The sequence below is a fragment of the Myotis daubentonii genome, chromosome 16 (genome assembly GCF_963259705.1).
Source record: "Myotis daubentonii chromosome 16, mMyoDau2.1, whole genome shotgun sequence".
NCBI lineage: Eukaryota > Metazoa > Chordata > Mammalia > Chiroptera > Vespertilionidae > Myotis > Myotis daubentonii.
In genome coordinates, this window is record NC_081855.1 from 53,551,290 (window position 1) to 53,578,212 (window position 26,923).

At 60.9% G+C, this 26,923-nt stretch overlaps 1 protein-coding gene across 2 annotated transcripts in view; it reads left to right on the forward strand.

Annotated features, from left to right (window-relative positions):
• The window catches only part of TTYH2 (tweety family member 2), a 285,330-nt gene that overhangs the window by 254,769 nt on the left and 3,638 nt on the right, over nt 1-26,923 (forward strand). Inside the window, exons 2-13 of one of the 2 annotated variants that reach the window (XM_059671076.1) lie at nt 2,569-2,735; nt 7,237-7,394; nt 11,520-11,631; nt 16,637-16,881; nt 19,898-19,993; nt 20,512-20,584; nt 23,924-23,993; nt 24,469-24,524; nt 24,972-25,064; nt 25,254-25,346; nt 25,916-26,058; nt 26,685-26,870. In XM_059671076.1, the coding sequence (XP_059527059.1) occupies nt 2,607-2,735; nt 7,237-7,394; nt 11,520-11,631; nt 16,637-16,881; nt 19,898-19,993; nt 20,512-20,584; nt 23,924-23,993; nt 24,469-24,524; nt 24,972-25,064; nt 25,254-25,346; nt 25,916-26,058; nt 26,685-26,870 (1,454 nt within the window). In that variant the 5' untranslated portion in view covers nt 2,569-2,606. The remainder of the gene's footprint in view (nt 1-2,568; nt 2,736-7,236; nt 7,395-11,519; nt 11,632-16,636; nt 16,882-19,897; nt 19,994-20,511; nt 20,585-23,923; nt 23,994-24,468; nt 24,525-24,971; nt 25,065-25,253; nt 25,347-25,915; nt 26,059-26,684; nt 26,871-26,923) is intronic. The other variant, XM_059671078.1, reaches the window with a different exon arrangement.

Genomic DNA, 26,923 nt, shown 5'->3' on the forward strand with positions numbered 1-26,923 from the left:
TGAAGCTGGTTTGAGGCACAGGCATGTGTTAGGCCTTCGGGGGCTGGTGCCAGCCTCCGCCCTGCTGGCATCAGCTCTCGGCTTGGGAGGGCTTGTTCTGGCTGTGCCGGGCAGGCCACGGGCCTGTCTCACTTCATCTCCCCAGGAGGCCTGTGTGTTCAGCTTCTGCTTCATTGGCTCACCTTTCCGAGCCGCTGGCCTCCAGGGATGCAGCCAGAATACTGTCTAGCTGGGCGCAGACTTGCCAAGCAGGTTTGGGTATCCCCTGTGCCCATCACTGGCCTCAGTGGGTGAGCAGGCCTTCCCCTTCCCCCACCCACTCTCTCGGGCCCAATCCCAGCTCTGGAAAGGCTGCCCTACACCCCATTCAAGGTCAATCCTAAAGGCAAGACACCCTGCCACTCCCCAGGAGACAGACCCTTTCCCTCCTGAAGGAATTCTGAGTCCTCTAACTTGCAGGCCCTTTGGGAGGCTGCAGCTGTCGCCTTCTGTGCTGTTGACATGGGAGATGGAGGTGGTGGTCGTGTCAGCATTGACCATAAGGTGGAGACCCTGAGGGCCCCACACAATTGCTCCAAGCCCATCCTCTGCAGCCAGCAGTGGCCGCTTCAAAGACCAAAACCCTTACCATGTGTGGTGTGTGCTCTGCCTCCTGCCTACCTCTATATTTAAAAGTACAGGTCCTGGCCAGGTAGCTCAGTTGGTTAGAGTGTTGTCCTGACATGCCAGGGTTGCAGGTTCAATCCCTGGTCAGGGCACATACAAGAAGCAACCAATGAAGGTGGAACTACAAATTGATGTTTCTCTCCCTCTCTCTAAAATCAGTAACTAAAAAATAAGTGAAGATATATATAGGTCTTCATTCTTACGAAGGCATTTATTTCAAAGTAAGGCTTATTGGGTGTAACTTACAGTGATATTCACCCTTTTTGGTGTGCAGTTCTGTGAATGTTGACATTTAAAGTGTTACTGCCCCTGCAATCGAGTGTTTCTGTCACCCCTAAGGGCCCTCTTGCACCCCAGCTGCTGACCTGTTCTCTGCAGTTTTCCAGCCTTTCCTCCCTGTCACTCCCCTGACTCGGTTTGCACTTGCCCAGCGTGGTCCCAGACCTCTTATCATAGTCACTGCCCCTCTGCTCTGAATCCTCCCTGAGTTGCCTCCTCGCTGTCATCCTTCAGCTCTCACCTCATCTCATTCTCCAGGAAACATCCTGGACCACCCTCCCTCCCCCCAGGCTCCATCCCCCTCTTACAACAGGGCCCACAGGGGATCAAAGGCTGCCCACTCACCTATTAGATTCGGACCCCGTGCAGACAGGAACCTGTTTTATTCATCACTGTGTCCCCTAGAACAGAGGGTGCTCCATCCAAATTTCTTGAATGAAAGAAAACCCCTATGAGAGAAACTTGGTCTCCAACCTTCTGGGCCCCAGCTCTGGGCATGCGCAGATGAGATGGCCCAGCCATGTTCCTGGAAAACTGACACAGACTGACAACCAGGAGAAGAGGCCGGGACACAGGACTCCTTCCCCTGGCCGCTGTGGGGCCGCTGTGGGCTGTCCACGGGTGTTTAGACTCCCGCATCCACCTAGTTCCTGGAGCCAGGAACCTGGGAGTTTGCCCCAGTCGCTACTGCCTGTAGGCAGGCTGCCAGGGCCCAAGCCCCATCCCTTCAGGATCCCTTCCACTCCCATCTCCCCAACCCCAGGCTGCCCTCCACCTGCCGGCCCAGCGTCCTCCAGTCACGCCACGCTGTTTTCAGGTGCAGAACCGTGTCCCTCTGCTGCCTGGGGCCTCTGTTGACCCTCAACTCTAGGGAAGCACCTCCGAGGCTGTCAGATATGCGGCTGCCTCCACGGTCCTGACCCTGCTCCGCCTTTGCTTTCCTCCAAAGCACCCCTAACGTCGCTCCGTGCGTCTTTGCGCGTGGATGGTTGCCATCCGCCCACTGAGATGCAGTACCCTCCGAGGGGGGTTTCTGTCTGCTTTTGTTCAGGACCGAACAGTGCCGGCACACAGTAGGTGCTCCTAAACGTGTGCTGCTGATGACACCCCCTCCCCTTCTCTCCCCTTCCCTGGGGCAGGCCCTCCCTCCAGGAGGCCCTCCCAGTCCTGCCTGCTGGGAAGAATCACGTGGCATTCCTCAGTCCCTAATGCACCCCAGGGGACAACTACTAAATGTTGCCCCCTTCTGTCCCCAATCTGTCAGTTCACCACCCCCAAAAGCCCTAAAACAGCCAGCCTCGCCTCCAGTGCCACGACCGCCAGCTGCACCCATTGACACCTTATAGTATAAGGCTTATACCCTAGATTTGACAATAAGTAAGTAATGAGAAGCGGGGACTTAGAGAGTAACTAGGAAGAAACAGATTTAGGAGCGTTTGGGGGCTGTTTTCACTTCTTCCACCTTTTTCGCCTGGGCCAGGACAGATCCCAGATCACAAAAGGGTTCCTGGGCGGGACGCCCTGCAGAAAAGCGGACGCGCAGGGGGCGGGGCCAAGACCGGGGCGGGGCGGGGCCGGGGCGGGCGCGCGTCCTGGGCCGGGTGGCGGTGGCGGCGGCTGCAGCGGGGGCCGAGCGAGGCGCGAGCGGGCTCTCCTGAGCCATGCCGGCCGCACGCGTGGAGTACCTGGCGCCCTGGTGGGTGGTGTGGCTGCACAGGGTCCCGCACCTCAGCCTGCGCCTGCGGTGGGTGAACAGTACCTTCAACCCCCGCGATGAGGATTACCGGGAGGTGAGTCTGCGCCGCCCCGGACCCGGGCCACCTCCCCGGCCTCCCACCCTCTGCCAGCCTCCCAGACCTGCCCCTCCACCGCCGCCCCTTCCCTCTACCCTCGTCCCCTTCCCCCGGGACCCTCCGCGCTCCGCGCTCCCGTCTGGGAACCTCGTGGGCCGGGAAAACGGGACATGAGGAGTTCAATCAGCGGTGGGAAGGGGAGGAGGGGTGCGGAGGCGGCCTGCGGGGGTGGAGCTGAGCGCGGAGGGGGAGGGCCGGAGGGCGGGGTGGGGGCCTTTGTGCCAGAGCCCGGGTGACTCCTCCGTGCCCGCGAGGGGCTCCCGGAGTTTTGCTTCTGGGGCTTCAAGAAAAGCGCTCTTTCTGGGGCTGGGCGACCTGGAGAAGTTTGGGCAGAAACTAACTGGAGTCTCCCCGGTTGGGCCCCGCAGCACCCCTCCCCTGTCCCGGCCCACAGGGTGGGAGCGGCGGCCGAGCCTCTTCCTGGGCCATCCTGGAAGGCTGCAGGGCTGGGGGCGGGGGCGAGGGTCCCCACAGGCGCGGGGATGTTTGGGGGAAGGACGGGGGCCCGGGTCAGCCCCATCTCGCCAGCGTCAGCCTCCCTACAAACGCCCTTCTATACCCTGGGTTTTCGGGGTCTTAGCCAGCCACCTCCCTTCTCCTTGCTCTTCTGCCATTTCTCTGTTGTGCTGGCCCTTCGCCCTGCGGTCTCTGGACCCCACAGGGGGAGGGGGACCCCCCAGACTTCCCCGCCCGGGCTGAGCTACAGAAGCTCCCCACCTTCTCAGGTCTGGCCTGGCCCAAGTCAGTGCTCTGCTGGGTCACAGATTCGGGCTGCAGCCCTGGCGGGGCCCGTTTGTTCAGAGCTATGGGCCCATTTCAGGACTTTGACCCCCGCGGCCTCCGCCTGCAGTCAGGCTCACGGGCTCCGTTTCCGGTGTGGGGCCAGTCACGCCTGCAGGAGGCTGAGCCCGGAGCCGGCTGTTCGCCTCCTGCCCGCCGGGCCTTTCTCCTGCAGGCCTGGGAATGGGGGTCCCCACCGGCGGGTGTGCAGTGCAAGTGGACTGGGAGTCGTGTCCTGCCCCCCGCCGCCGCCCCCCCCCCCCCGCCCTTCCAGAACCCGGAGAACCTGGACCCTCCCTGCCTGGCTCCCTTCCCTCCTAATCTGCGCTTGCCCCGCCCTCCGAGAGCCCCGCCCTGGGAGTCAGAGTCCCTGAGAACGCCTCTGCCTGGGGCAGCTTGGGGGCTCTCCCGCCCCCACTGAACGCACGGAGCAGGCGGATATGATTTCAGACGGCTGCGTTGCGCTGTGTACTTGTCCCAAACCCTGCGTCCACATCCTGCACCTGGGATCTCCCACCACAGCCTTCTCCTCCCGGCCGGGCCGGAGATCTAGACTCCGCTCTGGATCAAGCAGACCCGGGGCGGGGTGGGGGGCGCTCCCTCACCCCGCAGGCTCCCAGGGACAGCACCTGTGTGTCCAGCAGCCTGACTAGCAGGCCTGAGCCTGCCCCACCCCCTCAGTGCCATGGAGAGGTGGCGTCTGACCAGAAGGCCCCACTCACAGCCCTGCCCCTCTCCTCCCCGGGTTTGGACCTGGCACCCTGTGCTGGGTGTCAAGTGACTCCAGAGGGCATCCCCTTCCCCTGGGCCACTGCTCCTGGCGGCCGGACACACGGCCCCACCCCGTGCTCTGTCCCAGTCAGGCCTCCTGAGGACACTGGTGGGAGGTGAGTGGGGTGAGCTAGGCCAGGGTGGGCAGTGGCTCTGGCTGTCACTGAAGGTGGGTCCCATGTGGTAAGTTCTCCTGTTGTCGGACCACTGCCTCGCCCAGAGATCCCCTTTCTCCTGAGAGGCAGTCGCAGCCAGAGTCAGGCAGCAGGCGGCTCGCACCCCGGAATGGGCACCTTCTGCCGCCACTCATCTCGGCGCTCGGCAAACTTGATCCGAAACAAGCTCTCTGCCAGCCTCGGGTGGCGTGATGACCAAGGCAGCCAGGGCCGGGGCCGGGGCTCCGCCATGCAGCTGTCCAGGTTGGAGTCCCAGTTCTATCGCTTACTGTGTGACCTGTACCTCTCTGAGCCTCACTTGTCTCACCTGCACGTATTAGGCCAGATGTCCCATGCAACATGCTTAGTACATAGAGGGTCCCATAGCACATAGTAGGACCCCAGACACTGGTGAGCTAATGTACTGAAATACACTGATGTCGTAAGCTGCACAGTGCTGTGCAATGCTCACTGCTGCTACAGTCACCGTGCGGGCGCCGTGGGCGCTTCCTGTCCCCTCTCCTGCATCAGCAGACCAGCGCTTTCGGGACACGCATGAAGAAGCAGTGGTGCTTGTAACTGTATATTCGGGACCTGCATGAAGCAGCAGTGATATTTTTGTGCTTCGGCATGTACTTTCATGTCTTAACTTTGGGTGCTTCTGCTTATAGACTCCCCAGAGGGTGCCAATGTGTGGGCCCCGGCCGGGGGAGGGGGCAGAGTGGGGGCTAGACCCAGAATTACAGGCTCACCCCACTAACCCCCTCTCCGACTTGGGGGCAGGTCTCAGGGGGAGAGGCCAGGCAGGGAGCCAGGAAGGGTTTGGGCGAGCCAAGGTTGGGATGAGGAAGCACCATTCATCCAGCCTAAAGGTTGAGTCATGGTCATCGGACAATCACGCTACACCCCCACCACCCCCACTGCGCCCCGGGAGAGGGTGGGAGGGCAGGCTGGGGGGTGCTTAACCCTTCCCACCCCGTGGGCTCCAGCTGCCCCGGCCTCCCCGCGAGGCTGGCTCACTGTCTCCTATGGTCTTCGGGCCAAGGGGGCTCAGGCTGTTCCCCGGCCCCACTGAGGGCAGAAGCCCCTGAGGGTCCGGTCCTAGCCTCAGGATTCCCAGAATGCCAGTGGGTCACTGCCACCCCCAGCTTGGCGCCTGGATTTCTGCTCTGGGTTTCTCAAACAACAGCTCACCAAAGTCACTTAAATGAGGAGAGGCTGGGACCGAGGGGCTGTGGGCAAGGTGTCGGGGTGGGATGGGAGGTGGTGGCTGCAGGGCACTGGGAGGGCGGGTGACATGGGAAATTGACCTGTCCAGGCTGTCAGAGCAGGACGGTGTGTGAGCCTGGCTCCCTCTGGGCCGTTTTCTCCCTCTTCCCTCCTCCCTCACCCCGTGCACAGGGGGACCTGCCGTGCTGCTCAGAAACAGGACTGTAATTGCCTGTGAGAGGCCGGCAGGGACTTGGAGGTGGGGAGGTGGCTGTGGTAACCGACCTGCTGGTCAGCCCTCCACTTCCCTCCTCCTCCTCCCGCACCTTCCTCCTTTCCTCTTCCCTTCCCACCACCTCCTTCTCTCCTAACCCTCTGCCCCATCCCCCCTGTCCTCCCAGCCCAGAAGTAAACCACTAACAATGCCCACCCTCTGAGTTTGGGCTTCCCAGCACAGCCTTCCCCCACCCCCCACCTCCTGCCCTGGGCTGACTGCATTATCTGTGACCTCATTGCGGCCAGATGCCCAGCTCAGAGAGGCCCCCGGCCCAGGCCTGCAGCCCCAGCCTCTGATTTTCAGAATTATCTCCCCCTTGGACCTGAAGGGTCCCGGCATCTCCCCCACCCTGCTGATTGCCATCACCAGCACGGGGTCCCCGAAACAGACTCTGGCCCCGACAGCCCAGACTGGAGCGCTGGGGGTTCTGGACCAGGACCCACTGGGGGGCACGTGGGAAGCTGGGTGAGGCTATCCCCTCAGGAGCCTGACTGACAGCCAGGTCCGGCGCTGGCTGGCAGCCACCAGTCCTGGTGCCATCTGGCACCCATCTGGCTCCATCAAGAGATCGGAGGGCATGGAGTGGGCACAGGCCTCCTGGCAGACAGCAGCTCCCTTTACGGGACCCTGACTAGGCCTGAGTCAGCACCTCCTACCCCCTCAGAATTCTGGTCTTTGCTGCCACCATTGGCACTGGGGTCGCTGTCCCATTCAGGATGCGGTGAGAGGGACCCCATGGGGTACATCCCAACATCTCCCCTCCCCTAGCACAGTGCTGGCTCCTGGCTTCTCTGGATGGACCCGACACCTAGGACAAGGCTCGGGGGAAGCAGATCCGCCAGGCCATCCCTTCCTGGGCCTGGCCCAGGTCCCACTGAGCCCCTGAGATGTGCCTCTCCCTGCCTGTCTCCCTCAGTCACTTGTCACCCTCAGCCCTCTCTGCCAGCAGATGCCTCCTGCCTTGTGGGGTTCTGAGCGTCTCATCGGGCAGGGCCTCCTCCGTGTCCCTCCAGGCGCGTCAGCCACACACCCGGGGCTGGCCGGCCACTGCCCCCCATCCCACACCTCCTCCCCTCGGCGGGTCCTCCCCGACCCCCCCAGCACCCGTGTCTGCAGGAAGGGTGGCAGACGCACTACTGGGCCTGGTTCCTACACCCACAGCCCTGTGGGCGCTCCAGGCCTGAACGCAGGGCTCTTCCCAGACCCAAGTAGGACCAGCGCTGACTCCACACCTCTCCCTCTGCAGTCGCTGCTGTTCCTGGGGCTGGTGGCCGCCGTCTGCCTGGGCCTGAACCTCCTCTTCCTCGCGGCTTACCTGGTGTGCGCGTGCTGCTGCAGACAGGCCAAGCAGCGCCAGTCCTGCTGCGTCACCTGGTCGGCCGTGGTGGCCGGGCTCGTCTGCTGGTGAGTGTCGCTCCGCACTGGCCTCGTGTGTGCGGCTCGGGGCTCAGTGTGCAAGAGGGCGAGGGGACGCGGTGGATGGAAAGTGGGCCTGCCCACCGCGTCTTGCCCATGGTTAGCCCGTGACTGTGACACCCCTTCCTCACTCTCCACCATCAGCCCCCCAACAAACCCCAAGCGGCGGGTCATCAGCTTTCTGGCCACGTCCTCCTGATGGAGCTCTGGGTACCTCATGGGGAGCCTGTCCCTGGGTGAGCGTTGTCCCTTTTCCTGCCAGGCAGCGGAGAGGTGATGGGGCCTCCGGTGTGCCGCTCCCCCTGCCCGGCTGTGACCTGCCCAGCAGTTTATTGGGTGGCACACGCGAGCAGAGGGCATCTGCTCTCTGAGTCCCTGTCCCCTCCCAGCCGCTGCCTTGAGTTTGAAGTTAGAGAAAGTCTGACTCCAGCCCAGATCAGTCCATCTTCTCGCGGGATCAGTAGCTCTTAGTGCCCCAAAGACTCTTCTTCGGATGCAGAAGTGAGGGTTTCTAACTTCAGGCCGGAGCCCGGGCTCTGTCTACGTGCTCCCCTGTGTGGCTGGTTGCGTTACTCTTATTTTCAATCTCCAGGGGTTTTTCCAAAAGCCTCAGGTCTACCCTGAGACCTCCTCGGTGGCCACCCTCAGGGGATGGAGTCCCATAATGCTTAGTGCCCACTGCATCCCAGAACCCATAGCGGAGTGATTCCGGCAGGAGGGAATGCAGGCGGGACACCGCGAGCCTGGGAGTGAGGATGTGGGTTCTCACCCCAGGAGCCTCACCTGTTAGGGCACGTTCAGGGTCCAGTCCTGCCTGCAGTGACGCAGGGGTGACAAAGCACTGAGCACATGGGCGGGGCCTGGGCTAGGCGTAAAGGAGAGTCCAAGCCCAGGTCAGGAGTTTGCAGGCGCCTGGGGGTCCCTGCAGAGAGAGCCCCTTCGAAGTAACCATGGCTTCGGCAAGCTGCTCCTGGGACTGAGCCCACAAACGTGATCGGGAGAGGCGGGACGTCAGACAGACAGACAGACAAAGGAAGTGCTGACGCACAGGGGGCCCTGACTTTTTAAAAACACGACAAAGGACAGAAGAACACTATGGAACAGAAAGAATGACTCCGGAGGGTCAGATCTCATAACCTGCCGTTGAAGGGAAACTACGGAGGAGTGTGCTGTGTATTGGCGTGTTCTACACGGTATTTGTGCCGGGCAAGAGGGAGCCAGTGGTGAGAAAGATGGCACTGTACCGGGAAGGGCCCAGCCCAGCCCACACTGACATGGGCGCATGGCGGACATGCACTTTTTTAAAAAAAATATATATGTTTGTTGATTTCAGAGAGAAGAGGGAGAGAGAGATAGAAACATCAATGATGAGAGAGAATCATTGACTGGCTGCCTCCTGCACACCCCGCACTGGGAGCCCACAACCCAGGCATCTGCCCTTGTCCGGATTCGAACCTGGGACCCTTCAGTCCCTAGGCCAGCTCTCTATCCACTGAGCCAAACCGGCCAGGGCCTGACCTGCACTTTCAGTGGGAACACTGAGCTAGGGTCAAGGCACCTGGAAGGTTCCTGTCACCGTCTCCCAGGGTTCCGTCCTAGCTCCTGTCATGTTTGAAGGAAGAAAAAACATCACGCACGTATGCATGTGTGTGTTCGTCACGCCACCCCCAGGATTACTGTTTTGAATGAAAACTCAGGAGGCTGCTGAATGAGGCTGCTCACGGCCCCCAGGGGTGTGGGTGAGAAAAATGCCGTCGGTGACAGAGGCGCGATCTGAGATGATTTGTTCCGCCTGGAATGCTGGACCAAAACCAACCACATGAAATTTCACAGAGATAGAGTCAAAGCTCTACTATTGGTTAAAACAAAACAAACACCCATTCAGCGCTGCGGAAGGAGGGGGCTGGGCTTCCGGGCAGATCCTGTGGAGAAATCCGGGTGCTTGTGGAACGCCAGGTCAGCGGTGCGGAAAGGGGATCTCAGGACACGAGCGTCCCCTCTGCCTGCCCCCCGCCCCGTGCTCAGAGCTGGGTGGACAGCCTGGGCACCTCACTCAGGCCATGTTTGGGGGCAACACTGACCAGTTAGAGTGGAGCCTCGAGGACGGTGAGGATGTAGACAAGGGTCTGCAGGACACGGGGCCGGCCTTAGGTGTCTGGCGGGGTGTCTGCAGGATTGGAGGCTTATTCTGGGCCGACCTAGAGGACCCCGCGAACCAGCGGGGGCCTGGTTCAAGGAGGTGGGTGGGCTTGGGCTCAGTATAAGGAGGGACTTTCTACAGCTGGAGTCACAGGGCCAGACCAGGAGGATTTTCCTGCTGTCTCCCTGCCCTGTGCTGTGGAGCGAGGCCACCAGGCCAGGGCCAGGCGGGCCCTGAACCCACCCCGAAGAGAGTGCCTCAGCTAAAGTCAAAACCCACTTCTCTCGCTGGAGAGACCAGCACTGTTCATAACCATCAGACCTGGAGCAACCAAGACTTCCTTCAGTAGGTGATGGGTAGATAAGCTGTGGTCCATCCAGACCATGGGATAGTACTCAGCGCCAATAGGACATGAGCCACCCGGCCAGCGTGGCTCAGTGGTTGAGTGTCGACCTATGAACCAGGAAGTCACGGTTCCATTCCTGTCGGGAGCCGGTCCATCCTTGCTGTTTCAAGGGACCTGGCATATATGGCATACGGTTCTTAATATGTTTGCTCACCTTCTTGGCGCTGTGTTTTAACCAAGGTCACCTCTCCGAGAAAGGTTGAATCCCCAGGTAGGGATTTCCCCCTGAAGTTAGGGAGAGAATAAAACCCCTCAACTAAGTGCCAGGCGGGTAATTAATCCCTTTAACTACGAACAATCATGCTTAAACTACATAATCTTTTCTCCCTGGAATGGAGATAAGAAACGCCCTAACCTTTGTAATAGAGATTGATAGGATTGAATCAACTGGTATAAATACAGTTGTAACAAGACAGAAACACTCAGAACTTAGAACAGAATCAAGAAGACAGAACCTACACGGAGCCTAGAGACAGAAGAACTTCGCTGGAGAGAGCATGCCGGAGGATCCTGGAGAGGGACTGGCCTCGGAGCCTAGAGACAGAGCCTAGCGGGAGAACATGGCAAGGGATCCTGGACTGAACCTGACTGCAGAGATTGGCAGGAGAACCTGACTGGAGAGCCTGGACAGAACCTGGCTGGAGAACCTAGCGAGGGAACATGGCTACAGAACCTCCCTGGAGATCCGAAGCAGAACCTCTCTGGAGATCCAGACCAGAACTTGGCTGGAGATCCTGGCTAGAGATCCTGGCTAGGCTGCTGATCAACTGAACGCTGCCTCTGTGTCCTTCCTTCTTCGCTGACTCCGTCTACACCTTTGGGGACCCCTGGACCTGCTGGGTTCGGACCCCAGCACATTCCCAGTCGGCACATGGGTTGTGGGCTGGATCCCCAGTGTGGGGCGTGCAGGAGGCAGCCGGTCAATGATTCTCATCATTGATGTGTCTCACTCCCTCTCACTTCCTCTCTGAAATCAATAGAAATATACTTAAAAAGAAAAGAGAAATGAGCCATCAAGCCATGAAAAGCCACAGAGGAATGTAAACGCGTGTTAGTAAGTGAAGGAAGCGGATCCGAAGAGGCTCCGTGCTGTATGGCTCCCACTACATGACATTCTGGAAAAAGCAAAACTATGGAGACAGTAAAATATCAGGGGTTGCCAGGGGTTAGGGGGTGGGAATGAACAGATTGAACAGAGGATTTCTAGGGCAAGGAAAATGCTCCGTGTGATACTTAATGGAGGACGCATGTCATTATACGCCTGTCCAAACCCATAGCATGTTCCACCCCGAGTGAACCTAATGCACATATAGACTTTGGGTGATATGATGCGTCGATGTAGGTCCACCAGTTATAACCAGTGTCCCGCTCTGGTGGGGGCTGTTAACTGTTGACAGTAGGGGAATCTTGGTGGGGAGGGCGGGGGGGTAGGAGGGGAGGCAGGAGGTATATGTGTAATCGCTGAACTTTCCATTCAGTTTTGCTATGAACCTAAACTACTCTAAAACAGTACATTCAAAAAGTTCTCTGGTGCCACCTCTAACTTCATTTGGGGTCTTGCCCTTAGTGCTGCGGTGGGCGTTGGTTTCTATGGAAACAGTGAGACCAACGATGGGGTGTACCAGCTGGTCTACTCCTTGGACAACGCCAACCACACCTTCTCCGGGATCGATGCGCTGGTAAGGCTCTGGGCAGCTGGCCGGGCCGGGCCGGGCACAGCGGGTGAGGTCAGTGTGGTCAGAACAAGGGCCCAGTCAGATCCCACCCGCTCGGCCCCCGGCGGGGGGGGGGGGGGGGAGGGCGTGCTGGACTCCATTTGGGGCTGCAGTTGGTCCTGCCAGGAGCAAACAGGCAACTTCTGCTTCCCGGGCGGGAGGGGTGCCAGGGCTGTGAGGGCCAAAGGAGGAAGGCTGCTGGGCCCTGTGGGGGCGCGGGGACAGGCTGGGGTCAGATCCCACTCATCTTCAGGAGAGCTGGACGCCTTCCCACTGGGCCAGGGAGGCCCTGCACTTGGAAAATGAGCCCCAGGGTGTTCCTGTGTTCACATGTGGAGTATCGTGGGGTCCAGGAGGTGTCAAGGGGAAAACTCTTCAAAAGCAGCCAACCATGAAAGGCACGCCCGGCAGGGCGGTGAGCTGCCCGGAGCCTGGCACGGTGTCCTCCGGCTCTGGCTCCCGGGCGCGTGGGCCCAGCTGGGCCCTCAGGGTGACAGATTGTGCTGGGGTGGCCAGAGATGTCGGACTTTTAGGGAACGAAGGAGCTGCTCTGCTGAGCCTTTGGCCTGAGAGCCAGCGACGGGAGGGTGGGGCGTCCGGGTTTCTCAAATGTAGACCCTGGCCCCCAAGTGTGCCCACCTTCACTGGCAGGGCCGGGTCACGTGGGCTGATCTTTCAGGCCGCCCCACGGCAGCCCCGGTGCCCGAGGAGGCAGGCTCCAGGGAAACCAGTCCTCGACGACACGCCGTCCAGACCCCTCTGGCCAGCAGAGGGTGACCTCCCAGGTGGCCCATTCGTGTCAGAGCCTCGCCAGGAAAGGCGGCCCCAGCCGCAGCCCAGAACATTGTCCTGGGCTCCGCGAGAGGGTGCTGAGCAGGCCGCACCTCCGTGCCCTCCTCCCTTAAGCTCCTCTGCGGCCTTAATCCCTCCGCCCTTCCAGGGGCTCGCCTTAAAGAGACAGCTGGGCTGCTCATCAGCGCCCCGTGTGGCCGGGGCCATGGCTCCGGCCTCAGAGAACTTTCTGGGGAGCTGAGGGTCACCAGGACCCAGCTCCCCTGCAGGGCCTGTCGGTGCACACCTGTGCCCACTGGGCCCCGTCCCCGGGGACTGCGAGCTCTGAACACTGGTTGGGGCAGCTCCGGGTGAGGGAGAAGCACTGGCTGGGGCAGCGGGGCAGCCTCGTGGCTGATGCAGCGTGACCTGCACGAGGAGGCCTGGGCACGACCCGGTGCAGGGAGCTGACCTCTGCCTGGGGGTCCATGGTCTCTGCCTCTGGGTTCTTCCTCCCCCGCTCCACACACCAGCGTCAGGAGCCTGGAGGAGGAACCCAGCCCCGCAAGGAGAGTCCCCGGCCAGGGAAGGCCCGGAGCCGTGACCTTCACGAGCTGATGGTGACTGTAAGGAATGGCCCTTGTCTCCCCGGGGGCGGAGGAAAGGAGAAAGTCCCAGAGCCCGCTTGAATTCTGTCCTGGTCTCGCGGGAGGAGAGTGGTGCAGTGGGGAGATGAGCAGAACAGACCCAGGCCGGGCCCACCCGCCCAGCGAGGATGAGTGCTGGGGGCAGGTTGGCACATTCACAGCAGCCCCACGTCCCTAAACTCCCCCACGGCCCCAAGGGGAGCGTTCTGTGTGTCCCTGGGGGTCGGCCCCTTGTCCTCTCTCCACCGTTTCTCAACAGTGAGGACAGGAACCCCGTTTCTCAACAGTGAGGACAGGAACCCCAGGCCCTGTGGCCCAGCCAGCGGAGCTGCTTCCATCCTGAGGACAGCCCCTCCTGCCTCTGCGACACCAGAGCTCTCCTGGGGCCCGGCTCCAGGGCTTTGGGCCTTGAGGGAGGGGGAGGCACCCAAGGGCTCCAGGGGAGGCAGCAGGGCTCCGAGGGCTCCCAGATCCAAGGGGTGAAGGCCACATATCAGATAGGGGGTGTTAGCTGAGGTGTTGTCCGTGAAAGTGCCTGGTAATCTACAGAGCGCCCTCCAGATCATGTGCCTATGATACTGAGTGCCATTATCATAACTGATGTAATTATGTATATTACTGTAGTCACCTTAAAGGGGAGAGGAGGCTTGAATTGGGGGAGGGGAGGACTTGAGGAACAGGTCAAGTGACTCAGAACGGAGCCAGAGCCAGGTGGGAGAGGTGGGCCCTCCCGGGCTCCCTTTCCTGGGCCAGGCAGGGCCCCACACTGGTGCCTCCGAGGGAAGGAGTTGGTGGGAGGGAGTCGGGAGGGGCCGAGGCTCCAGGCTCAGGCTGGCCGAGCAGGTTCTGGATCAGCTAACACTCTGATGTGGGGGGTCACCCAGGGTCATTTGGGAGTGCCCCCATCTGTGCCCCAGTGAAGGGGGCCTGGGTTCCAGTTACCCAGGGGACCAGGCCCACCTCTCACCCCTCAGAGGCTCAGCTTCAAGTAAGGGCTTGGGCTCTACCTCCCCTGAGGCTCCTGGGGGCCAGGTGCTTCCTCCGCTCTCACCTGGGCTGCAGCAGCCTGTGGGCAGCCCCCGGAGGAGAAACTGGGCCCAGGGCGGCCACACTCCTGTCCCAGGTTGGAAGCTAGCACTTTCAGAGCAAGAACTAGAACCCCGGTGTCTGGTCCTCACCCTCCCCTCCCAGGATCTGACGGGCTCCTCCCCCAACCTGCCCAGGCTCCACCCCTTGGACTCCTAGGGTCTGCCCTTCCAGAAAGCTCTTTAAGGAGAGAAGCTCCCCCCTGGGGAGCTGGATAGCCTGGAGCCCTGGCCCCACCCGTTCGGATTCTGTAGGTCTGGGTGGGGCTGAGCATTTGCAATTCTAATGAGTTCCCAGCTGCTCACCCTGCTGTTGCTGCTGCTGCTCTGGGACCACAGCTCCATCCCATATCCTGTGGGACCACAGCTCCATCCCATATCCTGTGGGACCACAGCTCCATCCCATATCCTGTGGGACCACAGCTCCATCCCATATCCTACGGGACCACAGCTCCATCCCATATCCTACGGGACCACAGCTCCATCCCATGTCCTACGGGACCACAGCTCCATCCCATATCCTACGGGACCACAGCTCCATCCCATATCCTACGAGACCACAGCTCCATCCCATATCCTACGGGACCACAGCTCCATCCCATGTCCTATGGGACCACAGCTCCATTCTATATCCTACGGGACCACAGCTCCATCCCATATCCTATGGGACCACAGCTCCATCCCATATCCTATGGGACCACAGCTCCATCCCATATCCTATGGGACCATAGCTTCCACCACCTGCTAACTGGCCTGTAACCCTGCCCCAGCCTGGGGCGCTGAGCTGCCTCGGCCCCCTCGGTGGCGGGGAGCTATTCAACTGGAATATCCCCCCCTCTGCCTCCCTGCTGGGAGCTCTGTACGGAGCGGAACCTCTAAGGAGCTGGGGTGGCATGGAGAAGGGGTGCTCCAGAAGGTTAGCGCTGCGTCTTTGTTTTTGCGTTGTTCTGTTTCCTGCAAGAAGACAAGAGGAAGGAGAGGGCTGGCAGCTAGGTCCTGGCTTTTGTCTTTTTCGAGGAGGGGTTTAAGAAAATAGAGAAGTTAAAAACGTAGAGCTGTGGCAGGGGGAGAAGTGGCCTCAGCTGAAGTTCACAGATCATTGTCACAGCCCTTTGCTGTCACGTCTGTAATGCAGGAACATGAGAATACCACGTAGTTCACGGTTTGTGTCTCCCGTTGCATTCATAACGTGCCTGCGATGTGCATGTACGTTGATCTTATCGAATTAAAAAGGACAGCTTTTCGGGGTGACGTTTAGTTCCTGTGTTTGCTTCCACGTGGCTTTCGCCCCGTGTGAGGCTAAAAGCCACCAGAGCCCTGAGGGGCAGGCATCTCTGCCCTCCGCACCGCCTAATCCTCGGCCAGCCTGTGAGAACCAGGAGCTAGCGGGGACCAACCAGCCGCGGACATTGAAAAGCAAAACAAAATGAAACAAAGAGGGCCTTTCTCCTTTCTGGAACAGGAACTCAGAGCACAGAGCCGTGCAGATGTGAGGGCCGCCCCCCTAATCAGGGGGTGATCTGCCTCTCCTGCTGCGTTTCACAGACTCCCCCTTCCAGCCGTCGTGCTGGTTGGGTTAGTGTGCCGATCTCAGAACAGCCCGGCTCTGCTTCCCCTCACGGCCAGCACCCCGGCCCCCCAGCAGGCCCGCAGGGAGGGAGGGATGCGCTCAGGGCTCCCGGGCTGTGTCCCTGGGTCCCACGGGGACCCTATGTCTGAGTTCCTTATCGTCAAGCCATAGACAGTCCCTACCATTGTCCCTCCCTCTCGACCTTCAAATAGCAAATTGCTTCCTTCAGGATCCGCTCAACTCCGGGTTCTGGCGGCTCAGCCAGGGGCCTGCAGCCTGTCCGACCGCCTGCAGGACAGACGTGCAGACAGAGGAGGCGCCTCGCTGGTTTCCTCCGTCAGGTGTCAGGAGGCAGGATGGGGTCTGTTAGTGCAAAGCTCCATTGTCTGCCTTCCGCGCGCGAGCTCGGGGCCGGGAGCCGCTGGCTGGGCAACGGGCCTCCTGCGGGAGGCCTTTCCATCCTGTTGGGACAAACGGTCAGGCAGCAACAGGAACTCTGGGCTCGAACAGATGATTCCTCGCCCTCAGAAAGAATTCGTAATCCAACGTGTTGAGAGTTTTAAGAGAATCACAGGAAGAAAGTTTTTCGTTTGTTTCCCTGCCTGGGCCTCTCTTCAGAGGAAGGTGCTGGATCGCAGGTCCGGGTCCTGGTCAGGCCGGTCGGGGCCTGTCCCCTGGAGAGAGGGACCAGGGGGCTGGGCGGGTAATGGGAGCCTCTGTCTTCCGTCTGAGCAGCAGCCTCCTGAGCCCTGCAGGGCCGGGGACGGGAGGGCTGGGGTGGGCGTGTGTACGAGGTGCGCTCACTGAGCTTAAGCACAGTCCCCGCTCCTCACAGCACTGCTCCGGAGTCGGGGTCCAGAGCTACACCCTCTGGCTTCCTCCTGCCCCAGGGCCAGATTCCCACCCCAGCCTCTCCCCAGGTGTCCGGAACCACCCAGAAAATGGAGGTGGACCTAGAGCGGCACCTGGCCCGGCTCAGCGAGATCTTCGCCGCCCGGAGCGATTACCTCCAGACCCTGAAGTTCATGCAGCAGAGGGCAGACAGCGTCATCGACCAGCTGTCAGGGGTGCCCGTGTGGACGGAGGTCACAGCCCAGCTGACCCAGCTGGCCGACCAGACCGGCTACGTGGAGTACTACAGGTGAGGGCCCGCGGGCGCCGCGCTGGCTCCCTTCTTCCAAGCCTGCGTCCTGGGCCCTGGCAGGGAGGCGCCCCAAAGGTCTTCATGAGGCATTAGCTGAAGTGAGAGAACATGAGAGCTCGCGGGGCGAGTGCTGGGCCTTAGACCAGCCTCCTGAGACAGGCAGGCGCCGAGGCCCGCGCAGGCGGTGCTAAGCCAACCCAGCGTGGACCTCCCGGGACCAGCATGCTCCCTGGCTGCTGCTGGGTCAAGTGCAAGTGGTTGACAGTTCCTCACCTGCCATGGTGTGTGGAGCAGGGGGCCAGGGACATGGGGGCCTCTTTGCCTGCACGGAGCCCCCCCATGATGGCAATGTCTTAGCAAGCCCAGCGGTGCCCCCAGCTGGAGTGGTGGGGGCTGGGGGACACCACCCCCCTTTGCCGTACTCGGGTGCAAACTCATCCCTATGTCACCTATTCTTTGGGGGCCCGTGTATGTCCCCCTGCCTCCCCATTCCTCAGACCCCATCCCAGGTGAGGACACTGGGCACTGGTCAGCTGAAGGGTCTAGTGAGGTCACTCTGGGAGAGCCAGGGAGGGCCGCAGCCGTCTGTCCGGCTGGGTGTCTCCTGGCTGAAGGCGGCACCCACCCATGAAGTCACTGCACCCAGGCCCTGCACGGGGAGGCTTGAGGGCGGAGCAGATAAATGAACCCTGACCAAGACCTGTCAGCTCTTTGGACCCCCTCCCCCCAAGTCGTTGACTCCTTTTCAAGCCATTTGCAAAGGTCAGAGCCTTTAGCCCAACGTTGCACAATTTACGCTGGCTTTCTGGCTTCGTTTCCCCTTTGTGGGAAAGCCCCACCCCAGGCTGAGCGAAGCCAGGGACCTCCCTGCCCTGGGCTCTCGCCTGCCCGGGGTAGGAGATGGCAGGGCCCTGCTGAGAGGCAACACATCAGGTCTTGGCTCCAGATAGCGGCTCCCTCCCCTCACCCCCCACCCCCACCCCTCCGCTCAGCAGCTGCCCAGCCCCTGCACTAGATGGGTGATGGTGTGCAACAGCGCCTTTCTCCCAGGTGACGGAAGGAAATTGCCAACTCTGAGGACTGGCTGTGACCCGTGACCCCAAACAGTGACCTCTGATTAGTCCTGGGATGTGAGAGACAGTCATTGCTGAGCCTTCGCAGTCTTTTTGTCAGGCGGCGTCAGGAGGGGTAGGGCGCAGGCGTCATTGTGACCTGCCTTTCTCTGAGAGGACCTAGCAGAGGACCTCGTGGCATTTTGATAATGACAAGGATGAAATAAGTCAGAATTCCCATATCTAATTTAAGGTAATTTTATTAAAAATGGGAGAGGAGGGTGGTGCCAACTGCACAGAAGCTATTTCAATCTGGGTGATTGACAGGGACCCCTAGAACTCCCGTCCCCAACTCCCACCCCTTGTCCGGGTCTGGGCAGCAAAGGTCTCCTCCCAGGTTAGCGCCTGCAGCTCCTGAGCCCTGAGGATGACCTGTCCCTTGTCCTCACCCCTTCCCTCACCCGCGGCTCTGGGCGCACTTTGTCTGTTCTTGGCCCAACCGGCCTTAGGGCTGGGGCTCCTCCAGGCAGCTCCCCATCTCCGCTTCCGGGTGGTGTAGAGCCCGGCCATCCAGCTCAGCAGACATTTCTTAGCTCCTATACAGGCCTAAGCACTGGAGGCATGAAAGGCCTGCAGGGACCACCCGCTCCGAGAGGCTTCTTGTACCGGAGGGAGCAGAGGAGTGAACCCACAGAGGCCGGGTGTGGGAGGGGCCCTGGGAGTAAGGGCTGGCAGCTGGCAGCTTTTTGGGGAGCCACGAGCCACGTTCTCCATTGGAAATACAAACCCAGGCCATCCCCCAGCTCCTCTGAGAAATGCACCCGCCTCGCAGAGCTGTTTCCGGGACCGCGTACGGCATGAGGCGTGGCTGCAGAACGAGGGGTTGGAGCTGGGTCCCGGAGAGTGAGCTAGAAGCAATCCTAACTTGATTTCCTGCTGATGGGGAGGGAAGCCACGAGAAACCTTTTGGTTTGAAACATGAAACCAGGGCTTTGAGAGGGGCCTGGTGGCTGGCCATCTCTCTCTCTCTCTCTCTCTCTCTCTCTCTCTCTCTCTCTCTCCATGAGAGAAGAAGGGAGAGGGAGAAGGGAGAAAGGGATAGAAACATCAATGATGAGAGAAGCATTGATCGCTGCCTCCTGCACGCCCCACACTGGGGATTGAGCCTGCATCCTGTGCATGTGCCCTGACCAGGAATCAAACCATGACCTCCTGGTTCGTGGGCCGATGCTCAACCACTGAGCCATGCTATCCGGACATGGCCTTGTCTCTTGCAGGAAGGCTGGAGAGTTGGGGAATTCCTGGGCCAGGCTCCCCTGCTGCCGGCCTCAGTTTCCCAACCTGTGAATGGGGATCCTAACACCAGATGGTCCCAGGTCCTTCCAACTCTGACTCTGATTCTGAGAAAACTGGCTCCTCGGTGGCCCCATCCCAGGGGAGGGTGGGCCCTGCAATCTCCCCAGAGCCCCGCCTCTATTTCTGGGCACCACAGGCAGCTGCAGGTCTGCCCCACTCCACGCAGGGCGTGTTTCGATCTGGCGCTTTGGGGGCCTTCATTCACAAAGGCAGAAAGAACCACACTGGGCTGCCAGGCCCCCAGCGAGCTCCCTCCCCGTCAGAACCCTATTGTCACTGTCTCCCAGCTCCATCCACTTCCTGCCCACACTGCAGACCTCTCACCCTCTCTGTGTATCAGTGAAGCAGGAAGCCAGTGCTGGAGAGGAGGGGTCACTGAATTTATTAGGCTCCGACGTCGAGAAAAAAAATGAGCAGAGACCTCCCTTGTGGGCACTAGGAGAAGGCCCTCCTGGGTCCCATCCCCCCCCCACCCCCCCCCACCCCGCCCTGGGCAGTGGTACAACGAAGGGTCAGGGGGCCTGGGGCTGCTGGTCAGGCCCCCTGGGTTTGGAGTTGTGCCCTGCTCCCCCTGACCGCCCCTCCCCCTCCCCTCCCCCCCCCAGGTGGCTTTCCTACCTCCTGCTCTTCATCCTGGACTTGGCCATCTGCCTCATCGCCTGCGTGGGACTAGCCAAGCGCTCCAGGTGTCTCCTGGCCTTGTGAGTAGCCCGGCCTGCGGGCCTGAAACAAAGATCTGGGCAAGCAGGTGGGGTGACGGGGCCACCAGCAGAGAGAGGGGGGCCCGGTCAGGCTCCAGGGAGGTGGTGGGAGCAACAGCCTGCAGCCACCTTCCGCCCCTGCTTAGCGCCCAGCCAAGACGGGGCAGCAGCCACCACCTCGTTATCTGGACCCCAAGCAAGGGCTGGGCTTTCCTCTTCGTGTCCCCCGTCCTGGGCCTGCCCAGGCATTAGCCTCCCACCGGCTCTAACCAGCTCCCCCTCCTTAGCCAGCACCCCCTCAGCTGCCTCCGGCACAGCGACCTATGTCCCAGCGTTGGGTCCTTCTCCTGTCCCGGCAGTCAGCAGGGCCGATGTGAGGGCAGGGACCAAGACTCAGGGGTCAGGGAGGGCAAGTTCATGCCAAGAGGAAGGGCGCTGAGGTTGTGGGGTGACAGCCATCATGGGGTCCCCTGCCTGCCAGCCTTCGCCTGGATCCCACCACTCTGCCTCTTTCCCAGGCTGCTGTGCTGTGGGCTGCTGGCCGTGATCCTCAGCTGGACGTCCTTGGCCGCCGACGCCGCTGCAGCCGTGGTGAGTGTGGAGGGGGGGTAGGGGGAGTGGTCTGACCAGGACCGGCTGAGGTGGGTGGTGGGTGGTACCTCTGTGTCCTGCCCAGAGCCCCCAGGGCAGGTCCACTTCCAGTCTCTGTCCCTAAGCTAGAACCCCAGAATCTCAGAGCTGAAGGGCCTTAGATCTCCCGCACCAGCCCCCCTCACCCTTCAGAGGGGGACCCAGGCCCAGAGAAAGGAAGAGGCTTCCCCAAGCTCATGAGGCTTTTAGCCACGATAATAAGACAGCTGAAGCCTGACCTTTGCCCCCACCCAGCCCGGTCCTAGCCACCAGCTTCCTGCTTGTACGGACGTGCGTGGGTGACGAGGTGACGGCTCTCCGGGCTTGAAGAAGTGACCGGGACGGGTGGGGTCTGGCCTCGGCTGGAGGAGCCCTCGGGCTTCAGCGGCACACCATGGGGCACGGGGACCTGGCACTGAGCTTGCCTCCGTCCCCTTTCCTCCCGCACAGTCTGACACCGCGATGCATGTGTATGGATGTGGCGCCTCAGAATGTTAGGAACTAAAACATAAAACCACCGGGTGGGGGAGCTTCCTGTGTAGATGTTCGGTCTTTAATGGACCCGGCGTCGGAGTTAAGCTGCGTGCGTGAGTCGTTCATTCCTTCATCCCTTCATTCGTTCATCCAGCTGCTGTCTGCTCTGTGGCAGCCAGTGGTGCCAGGTGCCATGTTTGCTCTTCTCTAAGTGGCAGGAGAAAGACTGGTGGGCATATTTGCAACCCCAGGTGAATGGGTGCATCGGAGGTGCGCACTGTGTGTGTGGCAGGGGGCAGGAATTCCCAGGGGATTTCAGGGGGACCCGAGCTGATTCCAGGGCCCCAGCTACCTGGAGAGAAGAGAGTGGGCTCCTGCTGGAAGCCCTCTACCCAGACTTAGGCCCAGTGGCCTCGGGGGCTGGCCGTGCGCTCACAGGACCCAGGAATGAGCGGCCTGGTGCTGCTTGGCTCAGGCAGCTTTTGGCAGAGCTGGTCCGGAAGCGGGAGGAGGCGGGCAGCTCCTGTTCGGTTTTGTTCCCCCCGAGGGAGAACCGGACAGGCGTGAGCATGTGTCCCAAGGTGGGGGGCCCTTCAGATACAAGGAAGGGCAGGTCGGATGGCGCACGTAGGCTCAAAGGCATCCTGACGTCATCGGGGGGTGGGCGGGCTGTGCGTGGTCAGGGGAGTGGCTGCTGACCAGGGCAACACGCACCACTGCCTGGCCCACGGCCTCTCCTCGGGACAAGTGTGAGCACAGAGACGCGCACATGTGCTGTGCGTTGCTGGGGCCTCCTGCGCCCCCCCTCCCCCCCAGCAGCAGCAGCCAGCTCGCCCCCTAAAGCTGCCCTATGGGAGGCAGCCTCCTCCTGGCTCCTCCTCCCCCGGCTGCAGCGTCCAGGGAACCCAGCGGAGATTTATAATCTCCCAGCCGGTGCCTGGAGTGCAGGGGAGCTGAGAGAAAGGCCATCCCCCTGACTGGTTTGGTCAGGCCCCTGTGTGCCAGGGCCTGTGAATGAGCCTTTGATTGGCTGCAGATCCTGCCGCATTTTAATAGGAAGCGGGGAGAGGAGGAGCCGGGAGGGGGGAGGCAGGCCGTCCCAGGCTACTGTGGGCAGCTTTTGTGTGGCCTCCCTGCCCCTGCGCTCTGAGGCCTGGCTTTTGTTTTGTTTTGAGAGCTGTGGGGTCAGAGAACTGACACTGAGACCCCCTGTCACCCACCCCTCCTGCTTTTCTGTCCCCCAGAAAGGACCTCCCCAAGGAGGGAAGGGGCATAAGGAGGTCTGGCTGCACAGCACCACTCATTTGAGGGGAGCTCCCCAGGAATCCGGGCACTCCTTCCCCGCAGTGGGCCCCTGGGAGGGTCACTGAGGTTCTCCAGGCCTCAGCCTTCTCCTCTGTAAAATGGGGAGAATCATAGCCCTTGCCTTAGAGCAGTGGTTCTCAACCTTCCTAATGCCGTGACCCTTTAATACAGTTCTTCATGTTGTGGTGACCCCAACCATAAAATTATTTTTGTTGCTACTTCATAACTGTAATGTTGCTACTGTTATGAATCGTCATGTAAATATCTGATATGCAGGATGTATTTGCATTGTTACAAATTGAACATAATTAAAGCATAGTGATGAATCACAAAAACAATATGTAATTATATATGTGTTTTCCGATGGTCTTAGGCGACCCCTGTGAAAGGGTCGTTCAACCACCAAAGGGGTCGCAACCCACAGGTTGAGAACCGCTGCCTTAGGGGATGGTGTGTTGGTGGGATGAGGTGGGTGGTTACTCCATGGGGGGGCGGGGGGGGAATATGCTCACTAAACAGCAGCTGCCACTGTTACCACAGTTACTGTCATGTGAGGGTCCCAGGCTGACTCCTTCAGAGTCGGGAGCTGCCTGCAGGCTCCGCCACCACCTGGGCACTGAGTGGCTTCCCCACCTGCCCCAGCTGTACTCGGCCCCCTTTCTCTCCCCACCCCATGCCCGTCACCACTGCGTGGACAGTGCACACATGGGCCCGTGTCCTGTTGGACAGGCAAGGGGAGTCCTCCTGGCCGGAGGGGGAGGCGGGGGCGAGGAGGCCACATCCCTGGGGAGCTTCTGTCAGGGCCTCCTGCCCGTCTTTGGATCTCAACCTTCTCGGGGGTGACCCAGACAAAGATGGTGCCCTCGCCCTCTCCCCACCCCCCACTCAGGCTGGCTCCCCTCCTCCTGCCCCTCCAGTGACAGGGTGGGGGTGCCCCTGAGCCTTGGTGGTCAGCAGCCAGGCCGTGCTGTGGGTCATCAGTGACAGAGCCTGGAGCTCATGTCCTCTGACTCCCAGCCCCGTGCTCCTCCCAGCCCCCCCGCCCCCCCCAAGTCTTCCTGAGCAGGACCTGCGCCCAAAAGCTCAAAGATGGATTCAGCACCAACATGGTTCTTTAGAGAGTCCAGGGAAGGCTTCGTGGGTTGACACCCCGGGGGGTGTGGGACTTGGTAACAGCAAGACAAACAATGAAACAGATGAGCAAGTGAGGCCCTGGTGCAAATAGCCCGACACCATCCCGCAGCCTCCCACGGGCCAGGCTCACCAACATCCATCCCAGAAGAGGCATTAGACGCAGCGGAGGCTTGATGTGCATTAATTCATGAGTGAATATTATAGGCAAGGCAACAGAGCTAGGGAGGGGCGGAGCCAGGACTCAAACTAAGGAGCCTGGCTCATGGCTGTTCTTGGCCACCCAGGACTGAGCTGAGGGGTCCAGTGGCTGGGCTGGGGGCACGGGGCTCCTCCCAGGGCCCTAGTGTGGTGACTTCGCCCCGCCCCTCCCGTCTCTCCCTGGCTTAGGGCACCAGTGACTTCTGTGCGGCTCCCGACACCTTCATCCTGAACATCACGGAGACCCAGCTCAGCACAGGTAACAGGCTTGTGGGCCTCCATGGTCAGAACTGCCTGGGCAGCCAGCCTGTGCCTCTACTTACCTGTTTCAGCCCTGGAGTCCCCAGTCTCTCCCAAACCCCACGCTTCCAGCACCAGCTAGACCTCTGAGTCGTTTCTTTTTGTTATTATTGTTATTTATTTTTATTGACTTCAGAGAGGAAGGGAGAGGGAGGGAGAGATAGAAACATTGGTGATGAGAGAGAATCACTGATCGGCTGCCTCCTGCACGCCCCCCACCCGACACTGAGCCCAGGATCCCGTCACATGCCCTGACGAGGAATCAAACTGTGACCTCCTGGTTCATAGATTGATGCTCAACCACTGAGCAACACCGGCCAAGCTGGGCCGTTTCTTAGAACCTGCCTCCATAGTGGGGCTTGGGAGTGGCTCAGCCACCGAGGATGGACGAGGGCCTGGTCCCTTTCCTGCCTGACCTGGTCTTTGCCTTGCAGAGGTGACCCGTTACTACCTGTATTGCAATCAGAGCGTCAGCAGCCCCTTCCAGCAGGTACAGCACCCGCCCAGCCCTCACCCTGCCCACAGTCCCCTGCGGCGGCTTGCCCCCTCCTGGACCCCCAGCCCCAGCTTCACTGTGGTCCTCTGAAGGGGACAGTGCTCTTGGTCAGCATCTTCTGGGTCACACATCAGTGTGTATGATGCCCATGACCCAGGGTGTGGTTGTCGTGCAGATGCTGTGAGGTGGGTCTGGGTGGGGTCCAAGAGTCTGCATTTCTCACAAGCTCCCAGGCCAGGCCAGTGCTGCTGGTCCCAGGACCACACTTTGAGTAGCAAGAAGCAAGAGGACCCTGCAGCTCTCAAGGAGCCTGGGGGTGAGGGGAAGGTTCCTGCAGGCGGGAAGGGCCATAGGCAGGGATATGAGCACAGATGCGGCCGGGGTAGGGGCGCTGCAGGGGAATGAAACCTCACAGTGGGGCCGCGGTCTCTCCTGGTGCAGGCGCTGACCGTCTTCCAGCGCTCGCTGACCGCCATGCAGACCCAGGTGGCGGAACTGCTGCGGGCTGCCGTGCCCTTCTTCCCCACGGCGAAGGTGAGGCGGTCTCCCCAGCATCCACACAGAGGAGGGGGAGCCCCGGGGCCTGTGGAGAGGGTTCCCTCCCCATAGTCTGGCTCCTTTGGCTTGAAAGGCCTCTATGCACCCGCTGCTGTGTGTGGTCTCAGCCACAGCCCTGCCCCCACCGCTCAGTGTCTGCCTCTCTGTCCGTCTGTCTGTCTTCAGGAGGATCTGCTCAGCATCCAGCTCCTATTGAACTCCTCGGAGTCCAGCCTCCACCAGCTGACGGCCTTGTTGGATTGCCGAGGGCTGCACAAGGTGCTGGGCTGGCCCTGGGGGGCGTGTGGGGGGTGGGGGCACCCCCGCTGGCCACATTCTCCCAGAGCAGCCAGGAGAGGCTTAGAAGAGAGATTGCCCGGGCGTCCTGCAGGCCTGGGGGATGGGGAGGAGGCTGGACAACGGAAGGTGGAAGAGGTGCCTGGCTCTTGGTTCTCTCCAGCAGCTGAGACAGGGAGACTCGGTGAAGGTACCAGGGGGCGAGGTGGCAGCACTGGGTCAGGTCACCTCTAGGATACTGGGGACCCTGACCTCGGTGAGGGCGGCTGCTCCCCGTTGTCCACACTCCCGGCCACCTGGTCATCCCATCCATCTCCCTGGGTTGCAAGTGGACATCCCAGGCTCATGGCCAGGCTCACCTCCAGGAATTTGAACTATCGGACACTAAAGCAGGGAACACACTGGGATTAGGCCAACAGCTTTCACATCCGGATGGATGTAGAGCAGATAGTCATCGTGCCAGCCCAGGCCGAGGGAGGGGGGCTTCCAGGGACAAGCTCCGCCCCCAGGCCGTGCCCACGCCCTTCCAGCTGCGTGTCCCTCTCCGGCAGGACTACCTGGACGCCCTCGCCGGCGTCTGCTACGATGGCATCGAGGGCTTGCTGTACCTGGGCCTCTTCTCCCTCCTGGCTGCCCTGGCCTTCTCCACCATGATCCGCGCGGGGCCGCCGGCCTGGAAGCGCTTGACCACCAGGTGGGCTGCCTGGAGGGGGCTTCCTGCGGGGGGCTGGGGGGAGGCTCTGCTCTGACTGAGCTGAGAGCTGACAACCCTGGACGGACAAGAGCGGCGGAGGGCGCAGGCACTCACCCCCTGCAGGCTCCTGGGTTTCTGCAGGAGGAGTGGGGCAGGAGTGGGTCTGAGGATGGTGACAGCATCAGACCACCACCTGGCATCCCTTGCTGGCCCTCTCTTCCTCCGCAGGACTCTGTGGTGTGACCTAAATGAGGGGAGTTTTCACTGCCGGGAGGGGTGCCCCAGGGTACCAGGAAGCATAGATGGTAGCACTGTTACCCGGGCACCTAAGGTCTCGTTGAGGAGGTAGACAGAGACGAGATGGTAGGTCAGACAAGAGGGAGCAGCTTAGGGAGTTTCCGTGGTCAGCATGGTGGGCTGCCTGGAGGCAGTGGCTGTGGAGTTGGGAACAGGGCTGAGGGATCCGTGGGAGTCAGGGCTGAGGAGCGTGTTTGAGAGGAAAGTCAAGGACACAGCTGTGGCCAGAGGGCGAGTCCTGGGAGGAAAGAGAGGGAAGCAGGCCAGGACCCCGCTGCCTTGGAGCCTCCCTCGCCCCTCACGGCGGGCCGCACCCCATGTCATTCTAGGGACAGAGACTATAATGACATCGATGACGACGACCCCTTCAACCCCCAGGCCCGGCGCATCGCCGCCTACATCCCCTCGCGGGGGCGGCTGCCCAGCTTCTGCAGCTACAGCGGCAGCCTGGACAGCCAGCCCGGCCTGCAGCCGCCGGCCCAGACCGTCTCCAATGCCCCGGTCTCGGAGTACATGTACGGCAGGGCTCCTGGGCCCCCCGGGCCGCCTCACCCACAGGGAGCTGGGT